This window comes from Scophthalmus maximus, chromosome 4 (genome assembly GCF_022379125.1).
Source record: "Scophthalmus maximus strain ysfricsl-2021 chromosome 4, ASM2237912v1, whole genome shotgun sequence".
NCBI lineage: Eukaryota > Metazoa > Chordata > Actinopteri > Pleuronectiformes > Scophthalmidae > Scophthalmus > Scophthalmus maximus.
The window spans coordinates 23,038,931-23,052,539 of NC_061518.1; the positions used below are offsets into that span (position 1 = coordinate 23,038,931).

Genomic DNA, 13,609 nt, shown 5'->3' on the forward strand with positions numbered 1-13,609 from the left:
AGAAGAGTATGAATATGACCCAGAAGAGACGGACATCACCATGTAAATTACTGTTACATATGAATCATAATATCTGATGTCACACACTGGTAAAACACACTGAAAAATGCTGATGGAGCCGCTGCGTCTTTTGTATTTTTGTAGTGAAAGTGGAGTCGGATTCTCTGAGCAGGGCTGTCGACTTTTCCTAATTCCCATCAGTCCTCGTTTACACCTTTCCTTGACCTCATGACGTTTTCCACTGAGGTCAAGGAATGGTAGATTGGAAGGACATTTCGACCGCAACCTGTGCCCAATGTTAAAGGAGATAGGAGAGGAAGCATTGAAGCTCCTTTCCTATGCACTTAGAGAATCCGCACAGCTCTGATCACGGCTGCCGATCAAATACTTCCGGGTCACGTCAAGATTAAGGAAACTTCCTGAGCAAATTTGACAATTCGACTGCACCCCTTGTGCTAAGCTAAACGGCTAGGTGGAGCCATTTATCCTATGAAAAGATACGCCCAACTCGCCGCTGGAAATTACTACTTCCGAAAATGTCAAACATTTGCTTTTGAGTGGTTCAAAGTGAGTCCGGTGATATTCTATATATTCCTTTTATCGTCAACAAATCCCAATGTAAAGACTCAAACGAACTATTCATTAATCCCCCCAACAGCTGCTGTTTGTGTAGCATGATGGAGCTTGTTCCACGGTGCCCACAGAACTCAATTTTTCCAACTTCCAACAGTTTCGGTAACTCCACACTTGTCCAAAAACTATTAAAAACAATCAATCAATAAGATGATTTTTTGGGGGTTTTGTTTCTTGAAAACTACCCTTGCCTGTAGCTGTAGAAAATCATCAAGCCCTTTAAAAAAAAATGCATTTTTTATACACGGTCGGGTGAAGTTTAAAAGCACTGATAGATGGAGGAACGCATTGTCGGTTTTGCTCTTTTTTCCACACGATTTGTTGACGATAACAAAAATTATAAAATATTGCCATCTTCGCTGGTCAACGTGACAGCCATCCATGACGAGTCTGGAAGTGCCATACAGTAATAGTCACAACGCCAAAAGTGGGGATGGGTCGGATTAGAGGTGTTCACTCAATAGGCTTGTATGGTTCACAGTTTATAGCGGTGCGTAACGGCTCTGGGCAACGACACGAAGGCCGCTATGGCGAACATGTAGCCAACATTGTATCGGTGATTATCCGCGACAGGCTCACAGTAAGTTTATGTCCTAATAGATCAAACAGGGAAGTGTGTTGCCTGAATTCAATTGAGCCCTGCGTAATGAGATTTACAATACGGACCCTAAACAGTGAGTTCAACTAATCTCAGGAAAAGGCTGCGTGTGCGTAATGTTTTTTGTCAATTTTCAAGCGTTTAAAGTGTAGAATGGAAAATGAGTTCACTGTAGTTCATCGGGTGTGATACTGTACCTCCGCCACGTGTCTGGACGTGGTATGGGTCTGAACTCTGGATCTAGCGGGGACACGTTTCAAGGACACTTTAGCGGAACGCAGCAGATATAATCGACACACGAGGTCTCAACAGAGCGAGGCGTCGGAGGGTCTCTTCCTCAACTTTTCAAGATGGCGTCGTCTCCTTCCCTGAGTCTCCTCCTTCATCACTGAAGGTCCTGCTGAACCTGCAGAGTCTGCTCTTGCCCTCCGTCCTCCTCTCGCCCCTGCTTCTTCTGTCCCACGTCGGCTCCTCCACGGCACAGTGGCTGTCACTGTCCTCTGCTTTCACGGAAGAAGACCAGGGCCCGGTCGGTGAAGTCGCCTCGGGACCCTGTCGGCGAGATTGGGTTGTCGGTGTCTGGGGGCTGCTGGGAAAGACGGGGGGTGAGACGGGGGATAAGGGCCCCAGAGGGGAGTAGCGTCTCAAGGAAACTCCTTTAAGGTTAACTGCAAGCTCCAGAACCAGTTTCCTAGATGCCCGGGCGGGGCAAAGGGGCACGGAGGCTTCCTGTGGGGAGTAGGGCTGTCTGCAGCGGGCTGAGGAGTCACTCTGACCAGCTGTAGGAGGCGCAGACTGTGAAGTCCAGGCTCCTTCCCCGCTGACAGGTGATGGCTCCTCGTCCTCGGCACTGTCCACTGACTGCGAGGAGAGGGGAGAGGCGGGGCTCTCCGGCGTGCAGGGCTGCAGGTCCATGGCGGCGGAGCAGCCGCAGCCCGGCATACCCGCCGCCTCAGCCTCCTCCCCGAGCGGATGCCTGGCCCTGGCCCTGCCCCGAGGCCCCTGCTCGCCCGCAGTTCGGTAGCTGTGGAGCCCCAGTATGATCTGTGTGGGTCCGGGGGGATCCAGCAGTGGGGCGTGGCCCCTGGGCCTCCCCCCACGGCGAAACAGGCGACTCCACAGATGGGCGAGACGCCGCCGCGCGCCGGAAGAAGAGGAGCGCCGCGACGAGTGACGCCTGATCTGTCTGTGCATCGCCAAGCGCAGGTTCTGTAACATGGAGGCCTGCGGGAAATGGGAGGGGGGGGGGGGGAGGACACAGATTTAACAGATCATTTTGTTTCAATCTACCTGTCAAGTGCAGTTGAGCAGATGAAGTGGCCACTGGTTCGAAGCTGGCAGTAGTGTGAAGACAATATGATCCAATGTCCACCTATTTTTTGCCTTCCAGGTTCCAGACTAAGCCCAGAGGATCCATCCAGCTCAAAGCTTGAAATCCAAGACCTTTTCCTCTGGATAATCTAATGAATTCTCTGTTGCGTAAAGAGGAACGATTCCAAGGATCCCTTGTTCCACTCGAACGCCCTCACATCTCTCGCTGTGTGCAGTGGGAGCATTTACTGTGCACACGGAAAGTGTATTCATGTGATCGAGTTCCAAGTGAAACGCAAATTGCTTTAATGAATTAGCTTAGATTTTTTTTGGGGGGGGGGGGAAATTGCTTGTTACCGATCGTGCAGAGAGTTCTGTCCATTCGCCACGAAGCTGGGGCACGCAGCTGGTTAGTTTAGCATAACGACTGGAAACAAATGTGCCCTGGATCTGTCCGACGTTCACAGAATCCACCAGCCAGCATTTCTGAAGCTCATTATGCGAAATAAAGAAACACCCGTCAGAAAAACTGTTGCTTTTATACGGATTGAACAAATCTGTAATCCCAAGTTTTAATTGGTGAGTGCAGCTTTTTTTCATCTAACTGGCTGCTGGTTGTAGCGTCATATTTTGCCATAGAGATATGACAGTGATATCAATCTTGTCATTAAACTCCCAACAAGAAGGTGAATACATTTATTTCCCTAAGAAATTAAACTAGTCCTTTGAGTAATTTACCCCCAAAAATATATATTTATAACTAGAGTAGAGTGCAGATGGCATTTATCATCTGTAAAGGGAACACATTATCTTATTTAAGTTTTTCCTTCAGTGTACTCATAGGGCTATCCTCAGTGGGAGGGGTCAGGCTTCCACAACCGCCGCCGCCGATTACCAAAACTCCAAACAAAATTGGTCTGTCACAGCGATACGCTCAGGTCACACAGTTTATGATTATGTGTGAATAGACCACCTGGGTGGGGTTGTACACCGGGAAATCCTCCACCGGAGGGATGAGACCCTGGGCGATCAGCTGACCGTAGGAGGGGGGGGCCTCCCTCTGAACAAACTCGGCCTCCATGCGAGTCATCTGAGTCTCAAAAGCTCTGCGGAGGGAGACGGAGAGAGAGAGAAGGAGAAACGATGAGGTCAGAGGGAGAGAGAGAGAGAGCATGACGCGCACGAACTGAAGTGTCGAGCCACGGAGCTCGTGATAAAAGTGAACGCCTTAGTTTGAAAAACACGACGAGTGATTGAATCTGTGGACTGCACTTGTTGCTGTGGCGATTAATTCGGACACAACGCGCTAAATAAGCCAAAAATTAGAGGGAAAAAAACGAGCGTGTAAGAAGGACAGAGGTGTGCCCACCTGTACTCTCTGCTCCGGAGTGAGTGGAGTTTGAGGGCGCAGCCGAGGGCGATGACCAGCAGCAGACTACAGACCAGGCTGCCGATCAGCGCGGCGGTGATGACTTTGCGGGGCACCGCGGCCAGGCAGTCCCGCTCGTCGCTCCCGTCCAGGCAGTCCTCCTGGCCGTCGCACCGCCACGTCTCGAAGATGCAGAGGTTGGTCCCGCAGTGGAAGTTTCCGGGCTGGCAGTCGTAGCAGTTCTTCTCATCCGACCCGTCGGGACACCTCTTCTGGTTGTTGCAGCGCTCCGAGGCCGGGTAGCACGCGCCCGCGCCGCCCTCGCAGGGGAACTGCCCGTCCGGGCACGCCGGGCAGGCCTCCTCGTCGCGGCCCGACGGGCAGTGCCAGTAGCCGTCGCAGCGCTGGCGTTCGGAGTAGCAGCCCTGGTCGCTGCCGCAGGGATGCTCGCCGGGGAAACAGTAGCCTTTGACCTGGGAGGGCGGAGGAGAAACATGTCACCGTCTAGAAACCCAAGAGGACGACTTGCACTCCGCCTGATGTGCTGTTTTCTCTGCAGCGACAGAACAGTTATCAGCCAGACTATTCAGAAAAGGTGTGGATTCCTTAAGAAGGGTGGAAAAAAGAGGAGGAGATTAAAACCTTTAGTGGGAGAAGCAGAAAGAAGTTTTAAACCATTAAAGGACTTCTTTTTCTTTTTTTTTAAAGAATATCCCCAGAAGGCACTACCTGGTATGTGGCGTTGAAGCCATGTCCAGGGCTGTGAGGCTGGGCCGTGTACAACACACTCATCTGTCCGCGGCTCGACTCCAGCAGCGCCAGGCGCCTGTTGTTGTGATGCGACAGCACCTGCAGGAGATGCTCCGCCTGCTGCACCAGGCCGTCGTAGACATGCAGTGAATCCCTGGGCCCGAGCTGCAGGTCCAGCTGCAGCACGATGGGCTTGGTGTCCTGGGTGTCCAGCAGCCAGGCGCACCTCAGCTCGCTCGCGGCGCTGCGATTAGGCCGGAAGAAGTCCGGGGAAGCGAATGAGCCGTAGAAGTTGCCCAGACGTTTGCCACAGGCGGTGTCGGGGCAGCCCAGCTCGTCGCTTCCGTCGGGGCAGTCCCGCGCCCCGTTGCAGCGCAGGGAGGCGGGCAGACACCGCGTGGACTGGACCTGGGTGCACGGCAGGGAGCCGGCGGGGCAGAGGCCAGGCTGAGCGTCGGTGGGAGGGGGGGCGCAGCTGCGTTCGTCAGTGGCGTCGCCGCATTCATCTTGACCGTTGCACTTCCAGGAGCGAGGGAGACACTTCCCGTTCCCGCACAGGAATTCGTCCGGCTGGCAGCTGCTCTGACCCAGGTGACCTGCGGAGGAGAGAGATGAACAGACTGGAAACCCCGGGGCTGTAGCTCGAGAGATAGACCTGACAAGAAACAGCGTGAGTGCAACAACACTCTCAGGCTATGTATACAGTATATCAATATATTTTATTATTTTAGGGCTGCAACAGTTTATCGATTGATCGATTACTAAATCAATAGCCAATTATTTTGTTAATTTGATTTTTTATGAAGAGAAGAGGTCTTAATTCTCTGATTTCAGTTTGTTAAATGTGAATATTTTCTGGTTTCTTTGCTCCTCCATGACAACAAACTAAATCAATTTTGTGTGTGGACAAAACAAAACATCATCTTGGAGTTTTGGGAAACACGATCGACATTTTCCACCATATTATGTCATTTTATGGACCAAACAACTAATGGATTAATCGAGAAATTAATCGCCAGATTAATCGATTATGAAAACAATTGTTAGTTGCAGCCCTAATATATTTATATATGTATTATACCGTATATAAGGCCAGTCTCTGTCTAATGAGTTAAGTTTAGAAGTCTTCCACTTGGTCATTTCAATACTCTCCATCTGAATTCTAATAATTCCCAATACAATGTCCCAGGCCTCAGCTGTGATTGGCTGAGCCAAACTCTAGGCCACTGTAACATTCCTGGAAACTTGCAGACCTGCAACCTGCAGCGCCGCAACGCAGATACCTGGGATTCACCACAACTTAAACCTAACCTAACCCAAAAACCACTTGGCCACTTGCTCCTGATTCAACGACCCTTGTGGAGAACTATGACCTGGATAAATGAGAATCTCCACAGACGTCACACTAATCAGAGGCTTTTTAATTTTTTTCCACGTCGAGTCTTTTTTTGCATCAAAATTTGTCACCGTGTGGGTTTTTCATTTTTTTTTACACATATTTCCAAACAGGCACGCTCCTTTTTTGACCCGCCCCCCTTAAACATCGATAATTAATGATTTGATATTGTAAAGAAAAAAACACTGAAACAATTTTGCGGTTTGGTCATTGGTGTATTTGCATTTTGTGCCTCATTAAACTAGAACTTTGGATTCACTCTGGTTCAGGATTGGACAAAAAGATGACCTGGACATCCCCCGGCTTACCTCGGATGTAAGAGAGGCGGAAGCCCTGGGCTTGGCCGGAGCTGTTGGCCCGCGAGTGGAAGTAGAGCCACACACGCCCCCTGGTGGAGATGACGGGCGAGGGCAGCGTGGAGCCGCACAGCCTGGAGTCACCACTCCACATGGGGGTCAGCAGGAGCCAGTCTCCCGAGCAGCTTGCCGACTCCGCCAGGTCAAAGTTGCGGAAACTGGAGTCGGAGCATTGGATCACGTCAGGTGCTTGTTCGGAAAAAAAAAAGAGAAATGCCATGCGATCGCAAGTGGGTGTGTGAGTGACCGTACCTGAGGGTAATGACCTCGCCCTGCCCTCCCTGGATATGCCAGCTGCAGTTGACCCCAGCGGGGTAGTTCAGAGGCCAGGACGGGCTGTAGATCACACCCCTCCGCTCCGTATGCACCTCCGCCTGCTCACTGCAGCCTGCTGGACGACGGAGAGACGGGGAATCAGCGAGGTGGATCTCTGCTGTCCTTCCGTGGATGCGCGTGTTGTTATTTTTATAGACTTAGGTCTTCATGAATAAACAAACGCCGAGAAAAATGAACAAATGTGTCCCGTGGAGTTTCATTTTGTTCATACAGCTGCTCCACATGCATGCATTCATTATTCAGATTCACTGGTCCTGGGATTTCGACACAAATCAAGATGAGAGGGAAAGGCAGAATTCAAATAGGCTTGAACAAAGGAAAAGACTGGTGACGAAAAGCCAACAATGTGATTGTCCGTTTCACAATATCTGACTTGAGCAGCCTTATCTGTGGAACCCAGCATTTTTGTTATTGCTACAGGAACTAATGTAAATCTTTAAAAACTAGTCCAAAACCTAAAGGAAAGCAGCTGGGCACATTACAGGGTTTTTTTTTTGGCAAACATTATTTCAAAACAAGAGTAAATAGAGATGTCGGGGACTATCTTCAGCTTTCGGATTAACATCACAGTTGGCACGCCTGGGGGGGTATTTCCAGCAGCATGACGTGATGACGTGTTCGCGGTAATGAAGGAATATGTCACCCAGTGCGTCTCAGTGCAGACGTGTTTATTAATAGTCTCTGCACAACAATGGAGCTCACGTGACACAGAGAGGTGAGACGTACCGGGCCACTCGGGGAGCACTCGTCACCGGGATGGATTCGTTGTCAGTTTACGTATTTTCAAAGGGGTTTGTTGAACATGACAGGAGAAGAAATGGCCGAAAAAATACCACATCTGCAAATCTGTGCCTTTTTTCCCCACCGACAGATGCTATTTTTATGGTACCATGACGAATACTTGTCATGTTGAATTGTCAAAGAGGGAAACTACAACAGAGTGGTTGTTCCTTTATTTGCAATAAGCCAAGAGTGCACAGCAGAATCCATATACTGCTCCAGCCAGAACAAACACACACACGCACACGCGCGCGCGCGCGCACACACACACACACACACACACACACACACGCGCACACACACAGGTTTCTGCCTCTGAACGGTGCAAAAACCTCACAACAAACCCCCCCGACAAGACAAATGACCTAGTCAGCGGCGCTCTGCGCCGATCACACGGGAGCCAAAACAAACTGGCAGCCACGGCAACAGCATCGCCCGCTGCCATCGCACCATCGCTCCAGGGAGCAGCACAGTGTGAGGTGGCCAGAAGGGAGGAGTGCCGGGAATAGGGCACGGGGGCCTGTGCGGAGTGGAGTGCAGGATACGGAATCCTTTTGTTTCATGATAAGCAAAGACGCGAGGGAGGGCCAGAGGAGGAGGTGATGTATAAATGACCTTTTGTCGTAACACGAGTGTAACACCGCCGATGGGGAGGGGGCGGGTCACTCTCATCGTCTAGTCACCTCGCCGCTGCTGAACGCCACAGTAGGAGTGAGACACGTGCAGGAGGAAGGCGTCCAACAGGCGTCTTAATCAACCGGAGGATAAAGAGAGAACATGCGCTGAGCTGCTCCGAGGCGATGGTCCCACAGCAGCAGCAGCAGCAGCAGCAGCAGCGAGTCTGCTCGTTTCTGCTGAGTGTGTGTTTGTCTAAGCTTCCTTGACGAATCAGTGTAGTCAGCAGCAGAGTAAATGGGGGGGGGGGCAGGGGGCAGGGGGCAGGGATGCTTTAGGACTCTGTGATGGATATGGACGACCCACACGGGACCAAGGAGTCTGTGAGGTACAGAGGCACATTGACTCTGAGTTTTTGACTTTGGGGGGCGTTCAAAAACTCATGACGGGTTTTCACGACAGCAGCTTGTTCTAAGTCCCGTCTTTTAAGATCACCAAAAAATACAAAGTGACCGTTAGGGCCGCAACAGTTAAACTGTGTTTTCGCCAACTATTTTTATAATCGATTTCAATATTCTCTGATTTCAGCTTCATAAATGTGAATATTGCCTGGTTTCTTTGCTCCTCTATGACAGTAATCTGAATATATTTGTTGTGCGGACAAAAAAAATACCATCATCTTGGAGTTTTGGGAAACACGACCGACACTTTTCGCCATTTCATGACATTTTATGGACCAAACAACTAATCGGTTTATCGAGAGAAATGATGGTCAGATTGATGGATTATGAAATGAATCGTTAGTTGCAGCCCTACTGACCGTACAGTATGACCGCTAGCGAGGTTTCCTCTGAGTTCAAACGCAAAGTCGTACGTGATGGAGGCAGAGAATCTTCGGGATCTTTCTGAAAAGCCAGATTCACTGATTTTCTCCCTCCTCTTGCGGTTGAGGTTGGCCACACGCTGAAGTTGATTTCTGCAAAACCCAGAGACGGATTTTAAACCATCTGAACTTACTGGCCGAGGCAAAGTGCTCCACGTCAGTTGGCATCAACAGATATTCAAGGAGAAATCCACTGCACCACTTCCTCTCCCACGGTCTCAACAGACCAGGATGCACCGCACCGGAGCCAGTATGTGACACAAGGAACCCTAATGCAATACCATTCATTGCAAACAAGTCAAAAGCAATTGTGCAAAGAAGGAGAGACGCTGCTCCTGTGTATATGGTGTTACACGCCAAAGGGTGATTTTTTATATTTTATAAGGTCATCGCGTTTTCTTTTTTAGGTGACATCGAGGTAACTGGTGACTAGAGCCTTTAAATAAACAAAGCGGAATAAACATCGCCAGAATCCTCGCCTGATATTTTTCGATTCCATTCTGTATTATTGCAGTGTTAAACTCTGCAATGTTTGTGTCTTGTTTTCAAAGAATCCCCATGCGTTCATGTGTGTTACATGGTGTATGTATGTGAAAGTTATTTTCCAAAAATGCCTTCCCTCCTCACACACACACACACAATCTGAAACACTGTCATAATAGAGAGAGGAGAGAAGAGAGGAGGGGGGGGGGGGGGGGAGGATGGGGGAGATTGAGTGGCTGCAGAGCAGCAGTGATGTAATGCTGATAGCGGCATCACATTTGTGGAGGGAGCGTCCATGTTTCCACACAGACCCCGATCGTTTACCCACCACAGATCGATGCCCCCGCGGGGGGGGGGGGGGGGGGGGGGGGGGGGGGGGGGGTTCTTCTCTGAGGGGCGATCGCCTCGATCTTCTCACTCCAGCCCGTCACAACAGCCTCTCATATAGTGTCACTGTATCACTGCGACCCCCGGGGGGGGGGACCACCACCACCCCGGGTGCGATGAGCCTGACATGCGGGGGGGAGAGCTCTGCTGTGGCGGTCAGGTGGCAGGAGGAGGAGGCTCAGTGAGGTACGGGACCTTCGGTGGTGACAAAGAGGCGAAACAAACAAACAAACAAACAAACAAACAAACAAACCACCACCAGGAGACCCGACCTCTGTCCCGCGGAGGCTGCACACACCGATGCACTGGTGCATCAGCATCACCGGCGCCTGTACAGATTTTTCCATCCAGACGCATTGTTTTGTCCCCCCCCCCCCCCCAGCTCACCTGCACAGAGCGGAGCGGAGCGGGGCCACAGCAGTCCGAGCAGCAGCAGCGCCCGCGGCCCCATGGTCCGGCGACGATCTCGGGCCACAGTCCCCTCAGTTGGCTCCGCGTCCGGGTCCCCCCGGCGGCGCATCTGGGTTCATCTCGCGCGCGCCGCGCATACCGACGGATCCTCGCCGAGGAGAACCATTGTGTCTGTCCTCGTCGCAGGCGACGGACGGCCGAGACACCGGAGTGAAGCCGCGGCTGACTTCCGGTGGTCCGCCTTCAAAATAAAAAGATCTACCGCTCGGTCCAGACGAAGTGCGTCCGAGGACACCTGCGGCGCTTTCATAAACTGTATCTGCACCGTTTGCAAAAGTTTCTGTGCGTTTTAAAAGACACTCCACGTCTGAGTGAATGCAAAATGCAATTTCGAAAAAATAGATACAAGAAAACAATATTTGACCAATACAGAAAGGCGGAAGCCTAAATATAATATTTTGCAAATTAGTTGGTGTATCGTTGTACAGTATGTTATCGTATGACCTGCTTGCAGAATGTATACATATATTTGTTTTGTTTTTTGCAATGATATGATATTAAGTTGGGTCAGGACTATATAAGTACTATGCTTCTCCCTGCTCCTTCTCGAATACATTGTAGTACGTGTAGTTCTTTGGTGGAGTCGGATCTTATCTGTTTGTGTTTTGTCTTTGTATTTTTATCAGATTTTTTGTTTTTTCTCGTTGGTGATGGTGATGGTTGAGATGAATAAAAATCAAATCAAATCAAATTTCCCAGTCAACTTCTGCAATGCAGCTAAGAGCATCTGGCCAGATGTGTAGATCCTTTTCTTATATTTGTTGTCAGGGGCGAAAAGAAAGACGAAAAGGATGAGAGATTGAAATGTTGGAATACGATACAATAGCGTAAAGTAAAGCAGCAGAAGCATGCGTGTGTTTGAATTCAAGGGAATGAAATGGAAGAATACTCTGGCGTAGTGAAAAAATGCAGTGGCGTCGCATTGTTTTGAAAACGTCGTGGGGAGACTTTTTTTCCAGATAAAAACTGACAAAGTAACAAAGGCCTACTATTTGTGAGCAACACCAGTAGACACAGGATTTACAATGTCAGACTACAGCCTGATCATAATCTTCAAGACAATATCAACACCCAGGGCCGACTCTATAGCCATGTTGGTGCCCTATAGGCACGATTATGACTGGGTGGAGACATCAGAAACTTCTTTATAGCAAGCTGCACTGTCCGGTAAGTCACTGTAAGACGCAGTGATCTTAAGATGTTTGGAAAACCTTAGGCTATTCCAACTTGATGGGTTACTCTAGCTGTTTGTCATGTTCACAGAGGAAGAATGAAAAACGTGGACAAGAAGAAACTGTCAAGAATGTGTTGAAGGGACAGTTCAGTGATTTTGAAGTGGGGTTGCATGAGTTACTTATGCATAGTTCATATGTTACCTTACGGAGATGGTGATCATTTTACGGAGTTTGGAGGGGAAATGGAAGTAGCGAAAGTCACAGTCCCGCTGTTGCAGAGGGGACCACTGAAAAACGTCTTTTTCGACACATTTTAAAACGTTTTCCGTCGGTCCCCTCTGCAACAGTGGGACTGTGACTTTCGCTACTTCCACTTCTCCTCCAAACTCCGTTAAATGACATCGCTGATCACCATCTCCATGACGTAACATTAACGATGCATAAGCAACTCATACAACCCCACTTCAAAATCACTGAACTGTCCCTTTAAAGATTCTGATTGGTGCATGCAGGTTTTTGGGTTATATTAGAATCAGTAGGCTAATTACTTTTTTTTGACAAATAGTGCCGTGCCCGTGCCCTGCTGCTGCAAAGTGGGAGCTATGTTCACTTTTCTATTTTCTATTCAAAGTTTACCAATATTAAATGTGTCATGTGTCTAAATTGCATCACTTGGGTCCCCCCAGAAATACACCCCCAGAAATACACCCACAACGTGTGAACGGACAAACTGTTCCTGAGATTGTACATGTTCTCTTGTGCAAATAAAACTTTTCTCAAAGTTTTCTCTCATTTATGACATTTCTATGAGCACACTTTGTGTTTCAGAACATTTTTTTGAACAAATAATACCTTTTTTTAAAAAGTGGCAGGAACAAAATTGGCCATTTCAAAAAGTTGCGGGCATATGCCCCCAGCGTAAATGATTGTATAATAACAATTAAGCATTAGACAATCACAACATGAAGTGAGAAAAAGACTGTGCTCAACTGATGGATGTTCCCTTTTAAAACGATGTGTGATAGAATCAGTTGTGCGTGGTGGTGTGATGGTTCATCAGGCTGCCAGACACCGCAGCTCTTATTTTGAAGAGAGAACTGTCCAAACTTCCGCTCTGACCGCGATCCACTGGGTGTTCGGCTCGCCGCAGCGAACGGGACGAAGTGTTTTCGCGTTATTCTTTGTTTACGTGTCGCTCCTCTCGGCGGAGCTGACGAGACGACAGTCGGGTAGAACGTGAGGTCGTCGCTCCGTTGTACAGATTTACACAATGAAGCGGCTGTTTACTTGTTAAAATGACGAGCTCTTCTAACCTCGGGGAATGTTTCTGCTCCCCCGTCCCTCCATTGTGGTCCGTCCGGCTTCTGTTTCAGTGCCGCCCCCAAGTGGTCATATGGATGTACTGCAAATGTACCTGAAAAAAAAAAAATTAAATACAGAATGTTGCGGTTTATATTTCGGAATTTTCACAGAAGACTTGGAAGCACGTGCTGGAATGAATTGACTCTCACCTTCACCTAAAAAGAAAGCTGACGTCATTGGTCAGGAGCCGATGGGAGAGCGGAGGAGACGTGCCGCGACAAAAGGCACCGCTGGGATTCGAACCCAGGATCTCCTGTTTACTAGACAGGCGCTTTAACCAACTAAGCCACGGCGCCGGGTGAATGCTCGGTGGGAAATAACTGTCTATAAAGTAAGACTTAGTTCACACCTGTCACCTTGTGACTTGTAAAAATATAATATATTTTTACAAGATTATTGGAGGGGCAATATACAGTATAGGAACATGCGGGCACCTAGGTGGCTGGATAGTAGGTGATGTCATTTTAGGTATTCCGTGATTATTTTTGATTAAATGTGGCAAACGTCAAAGCAATTCATTCGGTTCAAGCTTTGGGAGTCTGTTTCCGGTCGATGACGTATATCTGTCATCTTTACTTTTTTTTTTCAATAACCTACGCATTTAAATATTGATTATTGACATTATTTACATTTTTTTTACATCAAAGTAAACATGACTGCAGAATAATTCAGTTCGTACATATAATTCAATGTAATATTTAATT

General features: G+C 48.8%; 1 protein-coding gene and 1 non-coding gene across 3 annotated transcripts; both read right to left on the reverse strand.

Annotated features, from left to right (window-relative positions):
- Positions 1–49: 49 nt before the first annotated feature.
- Positions 50–10,531, reverse strand: lrp3 (low density lipoprotein receptor-related protein 3). Of its 2 annotated transcripts, none has more exons than XM_035627578.2 (7): positions 10,285–10,531; positions 6,666–6,801; positions 6,366–6,571; positions 4,641–5,257; positions 3,912–4,384; positions 3,516–3,648; positions 50–2,455 (listed from the first exon to the last, which is right to left on the reverse strand). In XM_035627578.2, exons 1-7 carry the CDS (start codon positions 10,415–10,417, stop codon positions 1,577–1,579), a joined length of 2,577 nt encoding a protein of 858 aa, XP_035483471.2. In that variant the 5' UTR covers positions 10,418–10,531; the 3' UTR covers positions 50–1,576. The 2 variants fall into 2 exon arrangements, with proteins under 2 accessions (XP_035483471.2, XP_035483470.2); XM_035627577.2 differs by having other exon boundaries at positions 6,666–6,804.
- Positions 10,532–13,127: 2,596 nt separating this feature from the next.
- trnat-agu lies at positions 13,128–13,201 on the reverse strand. The gene has a single exon. It is a non-coding gene; the product is annotated as a tRNA-Thr (tRNA).
- Positions 13,202–13,609: the final 408 nt, after the last annotated feature.

Excerpts from the sequence above, each read along its gene's own strand:
- lrp3 (XM_035627577.2), bottom strand. The coding sequence starts at position 10,417 with ATGCGCCGCCGGGGGGACCCGGACGCGGAGCCAACTGAGGGGACTGTG. Across the intron at positions 6,805-10,284 it reads CTCCGCTCCGCTCTGTGCAG|CAGGCTGCAGTGAGCAGGCG; the intron begins GTGAGCTGGGGG and ends TCCGTCGTCCAG. Across the intron at positions 6,572-6,665 it reads GGCGAGGTCATTACCCTCAG|TTTCCGCAACTTTGACCTGG; the intron begins GTACGGTCACTC and ends CTCCGACTCCAG.